The 20,998-nt window shown below is 32.9% G+C and overlaps 1 protein-coding gene across 10 annotated transcripts in view; it reads left to right on the top strand.

Annotated features, from left to right (window-relative positions):
- Csnk1g3 (casein kinase 1 gamma 3) overlaps positions 1 to 20,998 on the top strand; it is a 108,766-nt gene that overhangs the window by 12,045 nt on the left and 75,723 nt on the right. For all 10 annotated transcript variants that reach the window (XM_027949304.3, XM_071612214.1, XM_071612213.1 and 7 more), the window contains exon 2: positions 14,296 to 14,721. In XM_027949304.3, the coding sequence (XP_027805105.1) occupies positions 14,544 to 14,721 (178 nt within the window). In that variant the 5' untranslated portion in view covers positions 14,296 to 14,543. The remainder of the gene's footprint in view (positions 1 to 14,295; positions 14,722 to 20,998) is intronic.

The following is a 20,998-nucleotide window of genomic DNA, read 5'->3' on the forward strand; positions in this document are numbered from 1 at the left end:
AAAAATCTTTACACCTATTCTTCTGGCTTTTTTTTTTTTTTTTTTTTTTTCCATTTTAAGCTTTTAGTTCCTATTTGCTTTCCAATACGTTCCACCCCTGCCCCCACCCTTTTCTCTCCTTCTCTACCCCAATTAGTATTGCTCAAGAAAAGAACTTCAAATTATGGTATTCTGTATCAGAAAAATTTCCAGTTTATTGGAAAGGTAACAGAAATAAGTCTGCCCTGAAATTCTTTTTAATGCATATTATACTTATGGCTGGTTTAAACCATATGATTAATGTCAGGGATTGTGCTTGTCTTGTTTGCTATTTGTATTTCCTGTGTTTAGCATATGGTAGGCCTTCAATGGTCATGTATTTGTTGGATGAATGGATTAATTATTTCATCTTTTTTATTAGGAGAATTTAAATATGGAAGAACTTTGATTAAATGCCTCCTGAGGCACCAAGTTCCTTCCAAACCAGTTTAGTTTGCATTGTCACAATTGTATGAGACAGATCTCAAGCAGGTAAATTGACCCCAATTTAAATGAAATAATAAATACAAGAATCTGACTTAAGATATTTAGGCTTAAAAGTAGAAACATTTTTATAGACAAATGTTAAATGATAGAAGTTGAAATTAAATGCATATTGGCTAGCCAGAAAATCTAGTTAAAGGAAATATTCATTTTTTTGAGCAATTCTATTAATAATGATTTTGTTTTTAAGATTTTTATATTAGCTTTTTTCTTAGTTCTGCTTTTAAGTTTACACACACTAAAATTCACTCTTCCCATAATCAAGATACAAAACAGCTCCATCACCATTCCCCTGAATTCCCTTAGGCTTTGTAGTCAAATCCTACTCCTACTCCTACTCCTAGTTCCTAAAGACCACTGATCTGTTTTTCTTCCTATAATTTTATCTCTGCCAGAAATAAGTCTGCCCTGAAATTCTGCTTAGTGCATATTATACTTATGGCTAGCTTAAACCATATGATTAATGTCAGGGTGTGTAGCCCTATGAATCTGACTTCTTTTAAATAATGTAAAACTTTTGAGATTCATCCATATTATGCATGTGTCAGTCAGTCTCTTTATTGCTGAGTAATATTCCATTGTGTGGATGTATCTCAGAATGTTTTTCCCATCACTGTTTTAGCACTTGTTTCCAGTTTGTGGTGATTCCAAATAAAACTACCATAAACATTTGTGTGTAGGTTTTGGTGAGCTTAAGTTTTCATGGTCTCTTGGATAAATTCCTAGAATTGGAGTTGTTGGGGCATATGTCAAGTGTATGTTTAACTCAGAGAGTTTGTTAGGTTGTATACTTGCAATATCATAACAATAACATAATTGTAAATATAATATTTTTATTGGTGTAGATTTGTTAGAGAATGACTTAGGGGAGCCTCATTTTTCAGTGAATGCAATCCTCAGTATATATAGAGCTGTTCTTTCTTGTTCAAGTAATATAGCTATGATCTCCATGGAAAAAACTATGCTGTTAACCCTAGGGAAGTTTAAGGTACTTCTGGATTCATTCTCTGTCTCTGTCTTCAGGCTATCACACTTTAGAGAAATATGCTCTTGATTTAGGCTGGGCAGAAGGAAATCTTATCTCTGAAGAAGCAGTTGTACTTTCTATTTGTTTCTGTCACTTGTTGCACATTTCATTCTACAATTTTATAGTTGTTAACTTGATTGTAATTGAAAATCTTTTATACTAAGTCTATTCTGTGATGAGAACTGACAATATTAGCTTTGTAATTAAAGTACCTAAACATGAATACCCTTCTACGAACCTTGTAAATTTGTGAACTTTGCCTATACTGGGATATTATTTGTAGTTATATATTATAAGTGAGCTTAGTTAGGCATAAGTTATAATGCTGTAAGGTGTTTTTCAACAGAACCATACATAAAACAATGAATTATGTATTGATTGGTTTATGAAAATCTTGTGACCAAAGAGGCTGGCAGGAACCTAAACTTGTATTTTTCCTAGGAGCAGTGGTTCAGTGTTTGATTTTTCTGTTTGTAATGCCTTTGTAGAAGATAACTACTGTGAATCAGCTGTTTTTGATCAGCTGAGGAACAGAAGAATATCATTTTTAATTTACCTAAAAGTGTACTTCAAAGGTTGTGGGTCATGGTGGTACTTAGCTCAGTAAGAGTCTTGATGAGATTTTTTTTGATGAGAGTCTCCTGTCCCAAACCAGGGATTGAACATAGGGGTGTTTAACCACTGAGCCAAATCCACAGTCCTTTTAATTTTTAATTTTGTGATGGTCTTGTGAAGTTTCTTAGGGTCTCACTAAGTTGCTGAGGCTGGCTTTTAACTTATGGTCCTCCTGCTTCAACCTTCCGAGCTGCTGGGATTATAGGCATGTGCCACTGCACCCAGCTAGATGAGATCTCTTTGAGGGTAAGTTCACTGCTGTATTTCTACCAAATATGCCTATTTCTAGTGCATGGTTAGTACTCAGTAAATATTTGTATTTAGTGAATGAAAGTTATGCCCCCAAATGATCATGATTTTCCCTGGTGGCTTTCAGCTTATATTTATTATTATTATTATTATTATTATTATTATTATTATTAGTAGTAGTAGTAGTAGTAGTAGTAGTACTGGGGATTGAACCTTGGGCTTTGCCCATGCTAGGAAGGTACTTTACCACTGAGCTACGTCCCAGTCCTTTAAAAAAATATTTTGAGACAGAATCTTGCTAAATTGCCCAGGTTAATCTGAAACTTGTTATGCTCTTGCTTCAGACTCCCGTGTAGCTGGGATAACAGGCATGCACCACCATACAAGTTTTTTTTTTTTTTTTAATCATTGCTGTGATTAGGGTTTGCAGTCCACTTGTGATTATAGACAGTGAGATGATTTGCTCATATCAGTTGGTTTGGTGAATATTTTAATAATACAAATTTGGGGCTTGATTATTCCTGTCAGTCTTCTTCTTTATTTTCATTTTTTATTTTTGTACTGGAGATTGAACCCAGGGGTGCTTTCCCTTTTTATTTTTTTTTGTTTTGAGACAGGGTCATGCTAAGTTTCTTAGGGCATTGTTAAGTTGCCCAGGCTGGCTTTGAACTTGGGATCCTCTGCCTTAGCCTCCCAAGCCACGCCTCTGGGATTATAGGCATGCACCATTGAGTCTGGCTGATTCTTGTCATTCTTCAGGGGGCACGAGGTGAAGGTGATCTGTGTTTCTCTAGGTGAACATATAATAAATACTTAGGATCCTGGCATTCTTACACTAAGTATTCTGTCTCTTTCCATCTCTTGAGACACATGAACTGTGATACAGGTATGAGTGTATAAATTCACTTGTGAAATTGAAAATACTTTATAATATATATAATAAATACTTAGGATCCTGGCATTCTTACACTAAGTATTCTGTCTCTTTCCATCTCTTGAGACACATGAACTGTGATACAGGTATGAGTGTATAAATTCACTTGTGAAATTGAAAATAGAAGACACAAAAGACATTTTGAAGACTTATGAAACAATCATTTTCTAGTATATTAATTGGCTTTCTCTTACTGTAATGAAATATCTGAGGCTGGGTACTTTTATAAAGAAGAGATGTTTATTTAGCTTACAGTTCTGGAAGTTCAATTGCATGGTGTCAACAGGAGCTTGGCCTTGGTGAGGACTTCATGGCTGATGACAACATAGGATACACATATGTGAAAGGGAAAGGTCACATAGTGAGCCAAGAAGTCACTCTCCTGAGAACTAACTTGACCTTTTCCAACCCCTAATGACATAAAGACCTTCTTACTCAGACTTATCTCTTAAAGTCCTCTGAACATTTTCACACTGGGCATCAAAATTCTAACACATACACCCCCTGGGGGGCACACTTAAACCATAACTAAATCTTAGCACTTAAACCATACCTAACCTTTCTAGTTACTAGAAATAATCAGACCTGGATAATTAGAATAATAATTTCATTAGACTTACAGTAATATTTATATTTATTGAGGAAATTTAGGTTTTAATAAAGTTTCTCATTGAAAAATAACCTTAATTGTAACTGACTAACAGTATGTTTTGATACTCCTACATTTTATAGTAGCTCTAACCATGGAACCATGTTTTGACCCAAACCTATAGAAATGTATTTTGCATTGTGACCAGTGACATACATACCTTCATTTAAAGAACTGAAAATCCCATTAAACATGACTTATCTTTATTACATATGTGTACTGTTTTCTTTTCTATTAGATACTGTGTCATTTAAAAAACCATTGCTTAGGACCCATTAAATTGTTTTAATGAGTTCTGATCCAGTTTGGAGAATACTAATAGAATTGGGTGTTAAAAATTTAAAGGCTAGAAATTTCTGGATCTTGATAGGAATGTACAGGGACATTGCTGGCATTCAGTTTCAAAAATATAAACTGTTGTAGATGATAGTTACTAAATCTTTCTGAGATAAAGAAAGCTTTTGTAGTATGTAATTACAGAAATTGATCTTTATTTTGACATTACAGTTAATGATTTAGCTTTTAAAAATAAGTGTTTATTCTTTTCTTAGACAACCACAGTTGAGCTAATGCCAGAAACCAGTAACTGGGACACTTGCTGCTAATAGAAGCATGTGATGTAAGGGCTAGCCATCACATCACAAATATCCTTACTCATCTAAATTTTGGAAAAGCCTGAAGACATGTATTGTAATATAATTTTTATGAGACTGAATAAAGCATTTGACATACTGAATGAGACATTTTATGTACTAAATATGGAGTTTTTAATTTGAGATAATAAAACTGAGGGGAATCAACACTGTGACGAGTAACGTTTGAATGTAAAATTTGATTTTTAAAATTTTATTTGTTGCAATTTTGCATCTGCAAAGAATATTGAATAATATGCTAAACATGAAGTTACCCGTAGAAAATTTTAATGCTTAATATGCAGGTGTATGTAACAGTTTTCTATTTATTCCAACAGTATTTTGGAAGCTAGGTCTTGGTGTTTTTCTTATGAGGTAGAACATACTAGACTGACTTACCTAGATGTAGATTTTTACCATACTAGTTTCAGCCTTAAGGAGATCATTTGGCTCTGTAAAGTCCTAAATTATTGGATCATGCAGATTAGAGAATCTGATTTTCTGTTTTCTGTTTTGAAGATTCATCAGTAGTCATCAAATTAGAAGTATGCCAGTGGCCCACATTTCTCCTCATATAATCAGATTATGTCTAATGTTTTCTGTATATTGAAGCACATATTTTATCTTTATTAGTGGATGTTGCTTTATCAAAATTGAAATTATTTATGAAAGTAAAGTAATTGATTTCATATTTGTTAATTTATTCTTGAGGATAATTTCCTTTTGATGAATTCCCTGTCTTTTTAATATAGATACTTAAATGTCAGAATAATTTTAGAATTGAATATGTTACATATTTTATTACTATTTATGCACAGTTTGTAGCTTAATGCACATTAACTAAATACATGTTTATTATCTTTAATAGTAGAAGGATTAAGATTTCAATTAAAGAGACAAAAATCTCTACAAATTAAAATATTATTAAGCAGTATAAATAATCATTTAAATTATGTTAAAATAAATTGTAAGCAAGGCATGGTTCTGTGAAACTTCTTTCAATAATTTTTATTTCTATGGATGCCTGAGTTTCAAGCTTTTTTAGAAAAAAAATGTCTTTGTAATTTTTGAATTGAAAGCTTCTTTGAAGCAGATATTAGTTTGTACTATTGATTGCATCTGCAGATATCATACAATAGTAGGATTCTTTATTAGTCTTTTTAACAGGTCTTTTTAGTGGAATTTAAATAAACACTCTGAATTTTATATCCAGTTGTTTTCTTTTTTTTTTTAAACAAGGGGATTTCTCTTTTTTTTTTATATTCATTTTTTAGTTTGAGGTGGGCATAATATCTTTATTTTACTTTTATGTGGTGCTGAGGATTGAACCCAGTGCCTCATGCATGCTAGACAAGCACTCTACCACTGAGCCACAACCCTAGCCCTATATTCAATTGTATTCTATTTTTGTTTGACCACTAGAAAGTACAGAAATAAATATGTTTTGTCTGGATACCAAACTTATAGTATATAATGAGATCATTTTACTTATAACATTATTTTACTTCCTTCCTATTTCTTAAGTCTGTTTTTTAGTCCTTTATTTGGTATGTTTATTTTATGTGGCTCTAAAAACTTCTTTTTTTAAAAAATAAGGTTGGATGTTAAACAAATAAATACAAATGTTACCTAGTTTTAAGGACAGATTTTTTTTTCTAAGAATGTATTATTTATTCATTTATTTATTGTCAGGCTGGATCAAACCCAGGGCCTTGTGCATGATAGGCAAGTACTCTACCACTGAGCTATATTTCTAGCTGAAATTCTAAGAATGTATTTATAACGCAATTTAGTGAGAAAATAACAGTATACTTTTCAGTTATTCTTAACTTTCTTAGGATCATTAAATCTTTTTTTTTTTTTTTTTTATACTGGGGATTGAATCCAGTAGTGCTTTATCATTCAGCTACATCTACAGCACTTTTAATTTTTTGAGACAGGTTCTCATTAATTTTCTTAAGGCCTTGCTAAATTGCTGTGGCTGGTCTCAAACTTGCAATCCTTCTGCCTCAGCCTCCTGAGTTGCTGGGATTACAGGCCTATTTGCCAGTGTGCTGGAAGGATCATGATATCTTCTGAAACCTGTGGATCTATTTTGAAAATGCCCAGGGTTGGCTAGGGGGTCATGTTAGGTTAAGAATTCCACAATTGTCTCCACTATGGCTGGACTCTTTTTTTTGGAACTGGGTTTGAACTCAGGGGCACTCAAACACTGAGCCACATCTCTATCCCTATTTTGTGTTTTATTTAGAGACAGGATCTCACTGAGTTGCTGAGCACTTCACCATTGCTGTGGCTTGCTTTGAACTCGCGATCCTCCTGTCTTAGCCTCCCAAGTCTCTGGGATTATAGGTGTGCGCCACTGCGCCAGGCTTAACCTTACTTTTTATTCAAAATAAGCAAACAAAAATAAAAACACAAACTGATTTGTAGAGGTATGTAATATTTTACTGTTTAGTCATTTGAAGTATCGCGTTTTGACAATATTTTAAAGGTATTTTTTAGGATTAATTTACCTGTTAATAGTAGAATTAATATACTTAAATTAATACCTATATATGGAAGAAATTAAAATAATACAGAAGGATATATAAATAATAGTCTCGCCTCATATCTCCAATTTTTGATTTATTTCAGTATATATAACCAGTTTTAATAATTTGTTTAAAATACTTAGGGTGGTTATTTCCATAATTCTGAATCATGTGCTCTCTTTTCTCTTTGATAATATGTTAAATCTAACATTATCTTTTAATTATCTTAAATCAGTTATCTTTTTTAATGATGAGATTTTTAGCTCACATTCTCCCATTTTGTATTTTGTCTTTAAATGTTTGGGCAGTTACTTTCCTTTTAACACTTTAAATAGTGTTCTTTTATCTGTTTCTGGTTCCAGTAAGTTTTTACATTTTCTCTTAACTTGGTACTATGCAAGATAGAGATATTCTTGTCCTATCCTTCCTATACCTTATCTTTGTCCTATTAACAGCTAAACTTCTGTTATTTGTACTGTTATTGTTACACTGTTATGATGGGCAAAATTTATATTCTTTTCTAGGACATTTATCTTGCCTTTTTTTTTTTTTTGAAAAGATTTATTTTGAAAGTTGAAAACCAGTTATCTGTGCTTACACTACTACAGTTAGCTTTTGGAACCAAGTAGTACATAACGCTAGGTTTACTTTTCTTTCCTACTTAGAATTCTGTAGCCCCTTTTTGCCCCTGCTCAGGAGAATTTTCTTTAATGATTTTTCTCTGCTTAGGAGAACTATAGCAGGATACAAAATTTGGAATTTGAGTATGAGAAAAGATGATGTTTTACCTTGAATAAGACTCAGTCTTAGAGGAACCATGTTGGAAAAGCCTATGTGACAGGAACTTTGGGAAATGGTGAGAAAATGTAGGCAACCTGTGACAACTGAGGGTTGCTTCTGACAGCCAACAAAAAGCTGGGGCCCTTAATTACACAATGCAATGTCATGAATTCTTTCCACAATCTGAAGGAGATTGGAAGAGGGTATTTTCCCACTTGAGCCACCTAAGGAGAATGAGCTCTAGCCGGTACCTTGACTACAGCCTGAGCAGATGACTCAGCTAATCTGTGTCCAGGTTTCTCATCTGTGGAGACTATGAGATAATGAATATGTATTGTTTCAAATTTCTGAGTTTGTAGTAATTTGTTACACAGCACTGGAACTGATAAATTTGTTCATATTCAAGTATATTACATTCTTTGGCATAGTTGTTTTTGTGTAGAAAACATAATGCTTTCCCATCTAATTTGATAACAAGCCACACTTCACTATGCTTTAAGATCATGATAGTCAAAAGGTCCACTTTTCTTTTCTGGTTTTGACATGATGAGTTTGCATTGGTAATAAAATAAATACAGTGTAATGATATGGCAATATGTGTGGCACTGTAAACACTGTCAAATTATAACTGTGCCACTGCAGTTTATGGTGCTCTGAGCAGCAGTGTGAGGTGATAAGAGCACCACATAGGGTTTGTCATAACTACTCAGTTCTGCTCTTGGATGAAAACAGTCATAACTACACATAAAATGTATCAGCAAGGCTTCATTTCTATGTAGCTTTATTGATGAACACTAACATTTAAATGTCTTTTTAAAATATTTATTCTTTAGTTGGACACAGTAGTTTTATTTTATTTATTTTTATGTGGTGCTGAGGATCGAACCCAGGGCCTCAAACGTGCTACGTGAGCACTCTACTGCTGAGCCACAACCCCAGCCCAAATATCTTATAATTTTCACATGTCACAAAATGTTATTACCTTAGTTTGAATGCTGTACAAGAATAGGAATGGGCAGGAGTGAGCCTACAGGCTATAGTTTGCTGACCTCTGTTATGTACAGACATGAAGTAATACTGTTTGATAGATACTGTGATAGGGAAAGTACTAGCACTACTTGAGATTCATCATAAAAAATGGTTTAATTAAAATCTAATTTGTTAAAAATATTTTTTAAAATAAAAATACCTATTACTAGTTTATGAATAGTTAGGTGAATGTGCTGAACTGAATGGAGTAAAATTGGAAATGACTTAAATTTCTCACTAACCACTATTGTCATATATATTCTTTGATTTTTCTCCCTTCCCTACCCATGAATGATATCCTAGTCAAATTCCATTGATTTTTTGCCATGTATATTTATAAGAATAGTTCAGCTTTGGCAGTGGACTCATTTTCAGGCATTAAGATGTCTTTTTTCATTTTTGAAATTCAATTTTAAGGTAATCATTTCTTCCTGCCTTTTTCTCACTACTTCCCGGTTTCACAGTTGACCCTGGGCCCTGGGCCCTTTTTTAGGAAAGAGAATTAGGGGCTGTTTCTTGACTCTTTACCCATCTCATTATGCTGCCCCTTGTTCATGTTGTGTAGATAGGGTAGGGTATCAAAGGGAAGGGTCACATATCCTTCATTTTTTCAATAGGCTCTTAAATGCTATTTCTATTGTTGGGCAGTTTTGGTTCTTCAGAGGCTTTTATGGGCCTCTATGTAAAACCAACCAACCTACAAGTATATCTACATATAACTGTATGCATACACAAGCATTACAAAAAAGGTCTGTAATATATATACCAAACTGAAAGTAATGTTTATCTCTGAGAAGGGATGAATTGAGAGACATGGGTGTGGGCATCCCAAGGAATATTTTTTTTTTTTTTTGCGGGGTGGGGGGTGTGAGTACTGGGGATTGAACTCAGGGGCACTAGATCACTGAGCCACATCCCCAGCCCTATTTTGTATCTTAGAGACAGGGTCTCACTGAGTTGCTTAGCGCCTCACTTTTGTTGAGGCTGGCTTTGAACTCGCAATCCTCCTGTCTTAGCCTCCTAGCTGCTGGGATTATAGGCATGTGTCACTGCGCCTGGCCCCAAGGAATATTTTTGCTTCATTTGTGTTATTTGATTTTCTGTTACATGTAGAATGTGCCTTTGAATATTTCATTAATTAAACATATATGAAAAGCTATATATTGAAAATAATGTGAAAATTCACCAAAAGAAAATTATTTCCTTCTAAATTAAAAAAATAAAAGAGTTCTTTTTTTTAACTTCTAAATTAAAATACTGATATGTTCAGAAACTTAAAAAAAAAGCTGCATTTTTAGGTTAAGTTTTATGGTAAAGGTCTGGCGCACTTTGAGATAATAGTGTTCAGTTTCTTTTTTGGGGGTGAGGGGGACTGGGGATTGAACCCAGGGGAGCTTAACCACTGAGCCACATCTTGAGCCTTTTAAAATATTTTATCTAGAGACAGGGTCTTGCTGAGTGGCTGTGACTTTGCTAAATTGTGATCCTTTTGACTTAGCATCCTGAGCCTTTGGGATTACAGATGTGCGCCACCCCTGGCATTTAGTGTTTAGTTTTATATGTGTAAATGGGTACTTATTTTTAAAAATTATATTTGGAGTGTAATTTTTCTATTTCACCCAAGTTATCAAATTTAGTGGCCACAATAGCCCTTTATTATTTTAATATAATTTGTAGGATCTTTTTGCTGTCTCCATTCATCCTTCTTCTTGGTAATTTGTATATTCTGTTTTTATTCTTGATCATTTTTGCTGGTAGTTACCAGTTTTATTCACCTTTTTCTAAAGGATACAGTTGTGGCTTTATTTATTTTGTCCTTTTGCAGCCTGTTTTCAATTTTATTGATTTTTGCACTTTGGGTAATTTCTCTGAATATTGAGAAAGGTTCATTGACACTTTCTTCTGCTTTATCTCATATGTTGTTTATTGTATCCAGTGAAAGTATTTCATATATGTTTCTTTTAATTCTAGGGTGTGTTAATCAGCTTTTTATTACTGTGACAATATACAAGAGAAAATCAACTTGAGGGAAGATTTATTTTAGTTCATGATTTCAGACTGTGTTCACTTGGCTCCATTATTATGGGCTTTTGGTGAGGCAGAACGTCATGTCAGGGAGCATGGAGTGGAGTACAACTGCTCACCTTAGTGGTTGGAAGCAGAGAGAAAGAAAGGTGGAGAGGGGTCAGGGAGGGATATACTTTACTGGGGCATACATCCATTTCCTTCAACTAGACCTGATTTCCTACAGTTTCCACCATCTTTCAGGAGTCCATTCAATTATGAATCCATCAGTGGGGTCCATCCTTTGATGAGATCAGAGTCTCATGATCCAGAGACCCACCTGTGAACATTGCTGCAATTGGGGACCAAGCTTTCAAACATCTGAGCCTTTGTGGGACATTTCAGATCTCAACTATAACAAATGGTTTCAATTTTTTTTTTAAGGTTTGGTATTTCTGTTATCTGTTGAGATTTTTTTGTTTTCACTCATTAAGATTATATTTTATTATAAGTCAATGGGCTATGAATAATAGTTGTTAAAATTATTTCTTTAATTTATGTCTTGTTTGCTTTTTTCTAGCTTCTTAAGGGGGGAATCTAGTTGATTAAAAACTACTTCTTTTCTAATGTTAGCATTCAAGCTTCTAATTTCCCTCTAAGCACTGCTTTGGCTGGAAATTATAAACTTTATGTATTTATTTATTTGGTACTGGGGCACTCAACCACTGAGCCACATCCCCAGCCCTTTATTGTATTTTATTTAGAGGTAGAGTCTCACTGAGTTGCTTAACGCCTCACTGTTGCTGAGGCTGGCTTTGAATTCATGATCCTCTTGCTTCAGCCTCCTGATCCGCTGGGATTACAGGCATACACCACTGTGCCCAGCTTGCAAACGATAAACTTTAATGTTTTCTTTTATTATTATTCTGTTAGAATTGTTTTCAGTTTTCTTTATGACTTCTTTTTCAACTTATGAAAAAGTATGTTTAATTATTTAAAAGTATGTTTAATTTTCAAATATTCTTGATTTCTAGATATCATATTGTTACTGATTTCTAATTTAATTCTGTTTTGATCAAAAGTACTCTAATATTTTAATTATTTGAGACTGTATATGATTTCTCTTGGTAGACATTGAAAGGAAATTTTATTCACGGTTTTGGAAATTTTATCAATGTCTCTTAGTTCAATAGTTGATGATATTTAGATCTACTATATACATACTGCTAGTTTTGTCTTTTATCTGTTACCAAAAGAATGGTGTTAAAATTTTTTACTATAGTTGTCTTTTTTCTCTTTAGTTTTGTTTTCTTTGCTTCATTTTCTCATACATATGTCTATGATTTTTATGTCTTTATTGAGTTGATATTAATACCATGAAGGGATACTACTGTGTAACCTCGTCTCATTCTTCCTTTAACTTTGTCATAGCCATTTTCCTCTAGGAGTTTCAAAATGTTCCTGCATGTATGTGTAGCCAAGCTTTCTGCCATACTTCCCTTTATGGGGCACTCAAGGGCACTGTGTGAAATTCCTACTGTGAAATTGCCTCCCTTTGGTGCCATGTCCTGCAAATTCTACTACAACTGCTCCAAGCTCTGTTCTGTGATCCTGTGTGCTAAACCTTACCTGCTTGCTTTGTGTTCAGGAAATTCTCAATACGCAGCTTGGTGGACTCACTTTCTGTCACAGTATAAACTGATACCTGAAAACAGATCCTTCCTATGTTTTCTACAGTTAAAGTTGCTTATAACAGGAAGAATTGTTTACTATCAGTTAATGTGTTATGGCTAGAAGCAGAGGTCTCATTCAGCTTTACATGTAGTAAACAGAAATTTACAGTTTCACCTACAAATAAAAAAAATATGGCAAACAAAACATTAAAAATAGATTGTTAGAACTTATTGCAAATTTGGGGGTTGCTGAAAATTAACCGGATAACATTTTTTGTTTCAATTTTTGTTATGTCTGCATTGTATAATCAATTTCAGAGACAGGAATTAGTCCTTGGTATTGGTTGTTTTTTTTTTTTTTTTTTAATAATTTTTTAGTTGTAGATGAACACAATATCTTTATTTATTTATTTTTATTTGTGGCTGAGGATGGAACACAGTGTCTCACACATGAGAGGCAAGCACTTTACCATTGTGCTACAACCCTAGCCCTTGTTGTCTTTTTTTAATTAGTGACTATCTTTTGAAGTCAAAACCTTTCTTTTTAATTGCAAAGAATAGAAGACCACTTAGATTGTTCAAAGAGGAGTAGGGAGATCATGTAGTAAGGTTGCAGATTTACCACATGATCGAGGTACATTTGAGGGCTGAAATTTCTAAATAAGATGAATGGGACAGAATTTTACAAAAGACTTGAACATTTCATTCATATATTAGAAAATAACTGACTTCTCCATTTTGTAAGGTTGATGCTTGTCAGCATTTCTTAGCCTTGTGGGGGGGAATATATATATATATATATATATATATATATATATATATATATATATATATATATATATTTATTTGGTGCCAGGGATTGAACCTAGCTGTGCTTAACCCCTGAGTCACATCCTAAGCCCTTTTTAAATATTTTATTTAGAAACAGGGTCTCACTGAGTTGTTTGGGACCTCACTAAGTTGCTGAGGCTGGCATTGAATTCATGATCCTCCTGCTTCAGCCTCCCTAGCCACTGGGATTATAAGGGCATGTGCCATTTTAAGACCTGGTTCAAATGTTATTTTCAAATTGTTTTCCTTGAGACATAGCAAGAATGTTTTTGTCTTTTCAGTCTTATGCTCTTTTCCTGTATATACAGGACAATAAATATTTGAATTAATGAAGATCAAATGAATATTTATTTGAAGACTGAAGTTATTAAGTGTATGAACATGGGAAGATACTTTTCTTAAGATATTTTACTAATTTTCAAAATGTATTCTGTCTTGCTTCTTTTAAATAGAAACTATTTCTTGATTTCCTGGAATTTTTTAAAAAACTTTTTTCCCCTCTAATTAAGGTGATTTCAAGTTGAAAGGTCTGTTATTAAATGTATATTTTTGGTGAAACAGTTTCTTTTGCTCCTTTTTAAGTTTTTAAAAGTAACTGAATCCCTGATTTCTTTGTTGTTTTTTGTTTTTGTGATTTCTTTGGTATTAAAGTATGGAAATAAAGGATAATGACTAATTTAGGAATCTACTGTGATTTGATTTTAATGGGCATCAACAAATAGAAATACATCATTGCCTAAGCAGTTGTTATTTATTTCCCAAACACACATTTTAAAATTTTATTAGTTGACTAATTGTCTTTTCTTAATGTTCTAGCTGTTCATTGATATCAGCTTACATCACTGAGAAGATAATTTTGAAGACATGTTTTGTTGAAAAGACAACTAAGAAAGATTTTACGAATGGGATGAACACGCTCCAGTTGATTGACTACCTACTGCAATTTGAATGTTAACGTTACCCGCCTGGTACAGTTACCTAGTGATGTACCTATTCTCACAATACCCTATTTCAGCGTGCTTGTCTTGATTAAAGAATTCAAAGTGGAGTACCGCAAACTTGATATGGATAATAAAAAGAAAGACAAGGACAAATCAGATGATAGAATGGCACGACCTAGTGGTCGATCAGGGCACAACACTCGAGGAACTGGGTCTTCATCATCTGGAGTTTTAATGGTTGGACCTAACTTTAGAGTTGGAAAAAAAATTGGATGTGGCAATTTTGGAGAATTACGATTAGGTAAGACTGTTTTATTTATTTCATTATGTGAAGAACATTTTTTAAAAATGGAGGTTACTTTTTAATGAAAAGGATTTAGTTATCTAAGTTTTTAGTTACTTAATTGGATTATGTTGATTTAAAGAATATGTTCAAAATTTCTTATGTGCTGATATTTTCATTTGTAAGGAAATCCCTGTAATAGGAATGTCTATATTTTCTTGAGATTAACCCTTCTTATTTCTTAAGGATCTGAGAATACAAGAAAGTAGCTTTTAAAGGCCTAGCAGATTGAAATAGCTGCTAGGAAGGCTTTTGTAGTATGTTCTTTGGACATAGTTTCCTTTTACATATTTCAAAATATTTAATATCTAACCACTTTAAGACCATGTATGTGACTAAAATGAAAGTTAATATACTGAAATGTATGCATTTAACAATGTAATGAAATTTACATTGTTGTAATTAAATTTTTTTCTTTCCACTCTTTTCCTCTCCTCTCCCCTGCCCAGGTAGTCTGGGGTGAGACTCAGGAGTCCATATTGACAAAGGATTCACAGAATTGGCTTAGGTTTTTGTAGTTAGGCAATTTTGGGAAATGGTGGTCTAACTGAACTTTGTAACTCTACATTTAGGAAAATTGAGACTCAGAGAAAGTTACTTGCCAGATTTCATCCAGAAATTTAATGACAGTTCTCAGGATCAAAATAAAATCTAAGTCTTTTATTTCTTAGTACTGCAGAGGTAATTGCCGACTCGATTGAAGAGAAACAAGAATGTGGCATGGTTATGTAAGAGTCAGTATGGAGGTACATTGAGGACTCTGGTCAATGGATCACCAAGAGTGGGAGCTTTAGAAATTAAAAAAAGAAAATTCTGGCTTGATGATTTTCCTTAGATCCAACCTTGCTTCTAGAAATAAATCCAGTTGTGTTTATCTACTCAACTACTTCTTATAGTCTTATAAAACATTCTAATTTGTAGTGACTCTTTAATATCATTAGTTTTGTGTTGTTAATGTACTTTAAATATTTGAATTAAGCACGCTAATAAAAAGGCAGTGACATACTTTATACATAGCTATAACATGATGTGGCTGGCAGACTTGAATTTCATAGGGAATCAAATACTTGAAGGAGTAAATGTTTACATTTTATTTCTTGAGACATGTTAAATTAGATCTTTGAAATTCTTAAACTGTTTCTGAGTTAGAAAAACCAGATTATTTCCTTGAGGTCTAATTTTGAGCAATATCCATTTAATTCTTAACACTTACAATGCACTAGAAAAATATAAAAATGGTTCCTGCCAATTTGGAGCATATAAGTCATTTTAACCACTCAAGGACCTCAAATTCTTCATAATTGGATTATTTCCACTTTCAGGTTATTGTGAGGGTTGAATTTAGATGATAGTGTAAAAGGAACAGCATTATATTTGAATATTCTTTGTCCATTTAAAAAAAATTTAAAAATATCTTTATTTTGTTTATTTGTTTTTATGTGGTACTGAGAATCGAACCCAGTGCTTCACATGTGCAAGGCAAGGCAAGTGCTCTGCCACCGAGCCAATAATCCCTGCTTCTTTGGCCATTTTTAAGCAAAATTGTTTCATATCATTTTTTTTCAAGATAACCATACACACACATACATTTATACACTACATACACATTTTGTGTGTGTATGTATGTGTTTGTGTATATTCACACAAAACAAATCCAGTGGACCATATTGCCCAAGACAATATGAGAAACTATAAGAACCATATACTGAAACTGTACTATGTATTGTAAAAAGCAGCAAAACACGCCTTTCTTTTGCAGTCCATGAATAAACAGGATTAGAAATAAGAAGACTTTTTAGTGCATCTATTTATATATGTAATCTATAAGTATTAATTGTATATATACATGTGTGATATTTATATATTTAGCATGTATATCTATGTGTCTCAGTTTTATGTATATGTATATAAACATATATATATATATTTTATATATATATATATGTATATACCTATATGTATGTGTGTGTGTGTGTACACACATACAACAGAGATCAACTAATAATTTTATCCTTCCTTATTCATAGACTATACTAAAGGGGCATTTTACTTCTAGCTTCAAATCCCCAAATGTTTTCCTATTTTGAAAAAGTTATAAGCAATATTCTTTCTGTACTTGGATAAACAGTTTCTAATGTTAAAAGTTGGTTTGGATTCTAAAAATACTTAAAAAAAACACAGTAATAGGCTCATCTTGATTATTCTTAGTACTGAATTTTTTTTGTGGTTGGTATTGGATAAGAAAAAAGTATAAAGTAAACTTCTTGGGCTGGACAGTTAGTAATTTCTATTTTGGTAGAAGACTATCTCTCATGTTGTAGAGCATTAAAAGCTTCAGACCTCTTGGGCACCAAAAAAGAGTTGCAATCCTATACATAATGCAGAATATCCCTCCATGCCTAAATGCCTCAAGGAAAGGCAGTCTTGCATACTGTTGTAAATGATTCTTATAGGTAATTAGTTTAAAAAAAAGGATCATGAGATTAAAAAAAAAGTTATACCTTAAAAAATCTTTTATATTGAAATAAATGTGTTAAGCATTTTTATCTGTATTTTTTATTTTAAATGATGTGTTGGTATATATTTGTGATTTGTTTCTTTCTTTTTTTTTTTTTGGTACTGAGGATTGAATCTAGTGGCTAGTGGCACTCTACCACTGAGCTACATTTCTAGGCCTGTTCATGTTTTTATTTTGAGACTGGGTTTCACTAAATTGCTGAGGTTGGCCCTGAACTTGAAATATTCCTGCCTTAGCCTACGGAGTTACTGGGATTTCAGGTGTGCCTGGCTTGTGGTTTCATTTATGTGTTGGTGGTAAGGCTTGCATTATGTGTTGGTAGATTTTTTAGCTTAGGTAGTGAATGGAAACCATTAGAATTTTTTTTCATAGACTCTGAATGAGATTAATCATAGCAAGCATATATATATGCTTGCTATGATTAATATATATATATGGTTTTATTGTATAATTTTTATTTTTCTGTGTTTTTGTGAGTTTTGGACATTTTCAAAGCCTTTCTGGCTAGGGAAAGACTGCCCCTCTGGCTGTTAGTCAGTTTTTAAAGATAGCAAAGGACTCAGCTGGGAGAATAATGCCTTTGATAATGTAAACTACCAACCCATTGCCTTGTCTCCTCTATCTGGCCTATACACTCAAGAGGCAGTATTCCTCTGCTTTGATCATCCAGAGCCAGCAACCATGCAAGTAGAGAGCACCCTTAAAGCCCCAAAGTCACTGGAATTATGGAGAGTAGCCAATTCTAAATTGTTTACCCTGCCTTGTCTTACCTTTCTCTTGACAATTCTAATAAAGGCCTTGGGCTAACCTCTCCTTTTGCTCCTGTCTTCTGCCACCTAACCCCAGCCTAGTGCTTTTCCTGTGACTACATGGTATGCAGTGTGACTCCTTAAGACTTGTGAGTATAGTGAACTTTGTTTACCTGAGCCTCTCCTGTATTTTGTTGTAGCTGCACTTAATTATCATATAAAAGAATATGAACAAGGATGTTTTATGTTGCTTTATGAATTATCGTATCTGAGAAAAGATATTGTAACTTTTGACATAATTAAGTTTTCCATGGAATTTTTCATAACTTCTTTTATTAATGTTTGTTTCTCCTCTTATTCATATGTAGTTTTTAAATTTTCCTTATTTTAATGTTTGTGTTTGAGAATTGTTTTATTGAAAATTCTACTGGCCTTCCAAGATATATCAACTACATAGGCAGATTTGGGTGAATTCATCATTTTTATGTTTATTGATTTTTCTGTTGCTAACTAAAGCTCATTATAAATCTTAGACGGGTGAAAGGGGCAGGGAGGGGGCATGGGGTTAGAAATGATAGTGGAATGTGATGGTCATCATTATCCAAAGTACATGTATGAAGACATTAATTGCTGTGAATATGCTTTGTATACAACCAGAGATATGAAAAATTGTGTTCTATATGTGTAACATGAATTATAATGCATTCTGCTGTCATATAAATTTTAAAAAATTATTAATGAAAAAGACTTAAAAACATAATAACTAAATAATTGATTATGATGCTGTGACCAAAAAAATCCCCAAATATAATGGATTTAAGCACTTAATTTCTTCTTTTTTCCCATTACATAGATTAGAGGGCGAGCACTCAAAGCTGTTAGGGTACCTCTGCATCCTTAATATGTGGCTTTGGTGTCTGTGTAAGGTGATTGTTGTGGTTGTTGACTTTTTGCATCCAGCCAGCTAGCCAGCCAGGAAGTTAGAAGAAAAAGAGTGACATACCTACTGTCCACTGATATGCAGAACTTAGTCACATGGACACACTAAACTGAAAGAAAGGCTGGGAAATATAGTCTGTAGTAAGGTAGTCATTCTCAAGTTTGGGCATTTTATTATTATGGAAAGAATAGAATGGATGTTGGTGGATACCTTTAGACCCTGTTATAAACATTTATGCAGTTTCTGAAGACTATAGTTTTCTATAATAATTACCATCCTAGCACCACAACATTGGTAAAACTATCTTTTCAAGTTCAGTGTGACAGAAAGCGCTATTGGAAATGTCTTTTGAAACAGAATTAAAACTAATAAACTAGCACTCTACTTGGGAGCCTTCTTTTAATGGGATTCCTTCAATATGTATATTTCCTCCCTCTCACACCATATACACATACACATAGTTTATGTGCATCATTTGTTTATTCATGCTTCCAAGCAAATATTGATTAAACACTATGTGAGACCATGGCGATGGTAGGTGACAAAAATGCTTTTATATTGTTTAATATTTGTTAATGTTTATAACTGTGACCCACCCCTCCAACTTCAGCAGAATGTCCAGTGTTCGAAAACAGATGATGCTTTTAGGATTTAATGCTCTCTGCTCTGAGCAAAAAGGTAGATGCTAGACCATGTAAAAGCCAACAAACACAATAGTTTTGGAAGTATTTGGTATATTTTGGTTCTTTGGGATCTGTGTTTAATATAACTTCTTGTTAGCTCTTTTTTTCCCTGTGTACTTGTGAATAAACATAATATAAAAAATGTGAAAAGATAATATCTTGAGGAAATGCAAATTTCATCAAGAACCAGGATTGTTCATTTGTTAATTAGATGCCAGTCTTTGAGATTAAGTTCCTTATTTTATTGTTATTTACTATAAGTTTACTTGAGGAAAACTAAAATTTCATGCATAATACGTTCTTGAAAATGTATATGAAGACATCTAGAAAGCTACCTTGGGTAAGAATATTAAATATTCTCTAATATTTAAAAAATGTTTATATGGGTTCAGTGAGTATATAAATAGAGTTTAAGGTTTACCACTTTTGGTATGTCTATAAAGTTCCACCTTTGTGCCAGGTATATGGAATTTTTGAGACTTCTGCTACTCAGCATTAGTACCAATGTATGATGTTTTTTCTCTTTGTTTTTACTTATTTTTATACAATAAGGACAAAATTTAGAAAAATATTATAATACTTGTATGAAAAATGTTGAACAAAGGTGGCTATATATCTGAAGCTGATATTTTCTTAGAAATTTTACTACCGTTCATTGCTGCTATATGAAAGGAGATTAAGAGTATTATGCAGAAAAATCGTGTCTATGGAAATCGATGATTATCTACTCTGTACTCAGTAGCAAATATGACTGGGGCCAGTTACTTTCACAGTTAAAAAGATAAATCTGTCATTTTTCTATCCTTTATTACAAGAAAAAATATTGGAAATTCAGAAATCACATGTGATACTATTTGTTAATTTTATTCTTTTAAATGTACTTGTAAAGGTATACATTAATTTGTATATTAGATTATTTTCATGTACTATTACTTCCAAATTCTCCATAGTAATATCCTTAGGCTACAGATTTTGACCCATTGGAATTTTTTAGATTATGGCCAATGCCAAAGTGTACTGCAATTTTTTTAGAATTTTCTGTATGTTAATGATGTTAAGTCTCTATTTTAGTTCGTCATTTACGTTTTCTTTGCATATAATAAAGTTTTTCATCATTCAGCCAAACCTATATAAAACCTTTTGATTTTTAAAATATCTTCTTATGCTTAGAAAGTCTTTCATATATTGGGATGGCAAATATTTTTTCTTGTCTAAGGTTATATTTTTTGGAGTTAATTTGATCATAAGACGAGGTGCTAATAACCCCTTTTTCTCAAAGTGTTGTTAACTAGTTTTTCAGAGCCGATTACTGAATAATATTTTTCTTTTTTTGTTGTATTTTTAA

This window comes from Marmota flaviventris, chromosome 5, assembly GCF_047511675.1.
Source record: "Marmota flaviventris isolate mMarFla1 chromosome 5, mMarFla1.hap1, whole genome shotgun sequence".
Taxonomy (NCBI): Eukaryota; Metazoa; Chordata; class Mammalia; order Rodentia; family Sciuridae; genus Marmota; species Marmota flaviventris.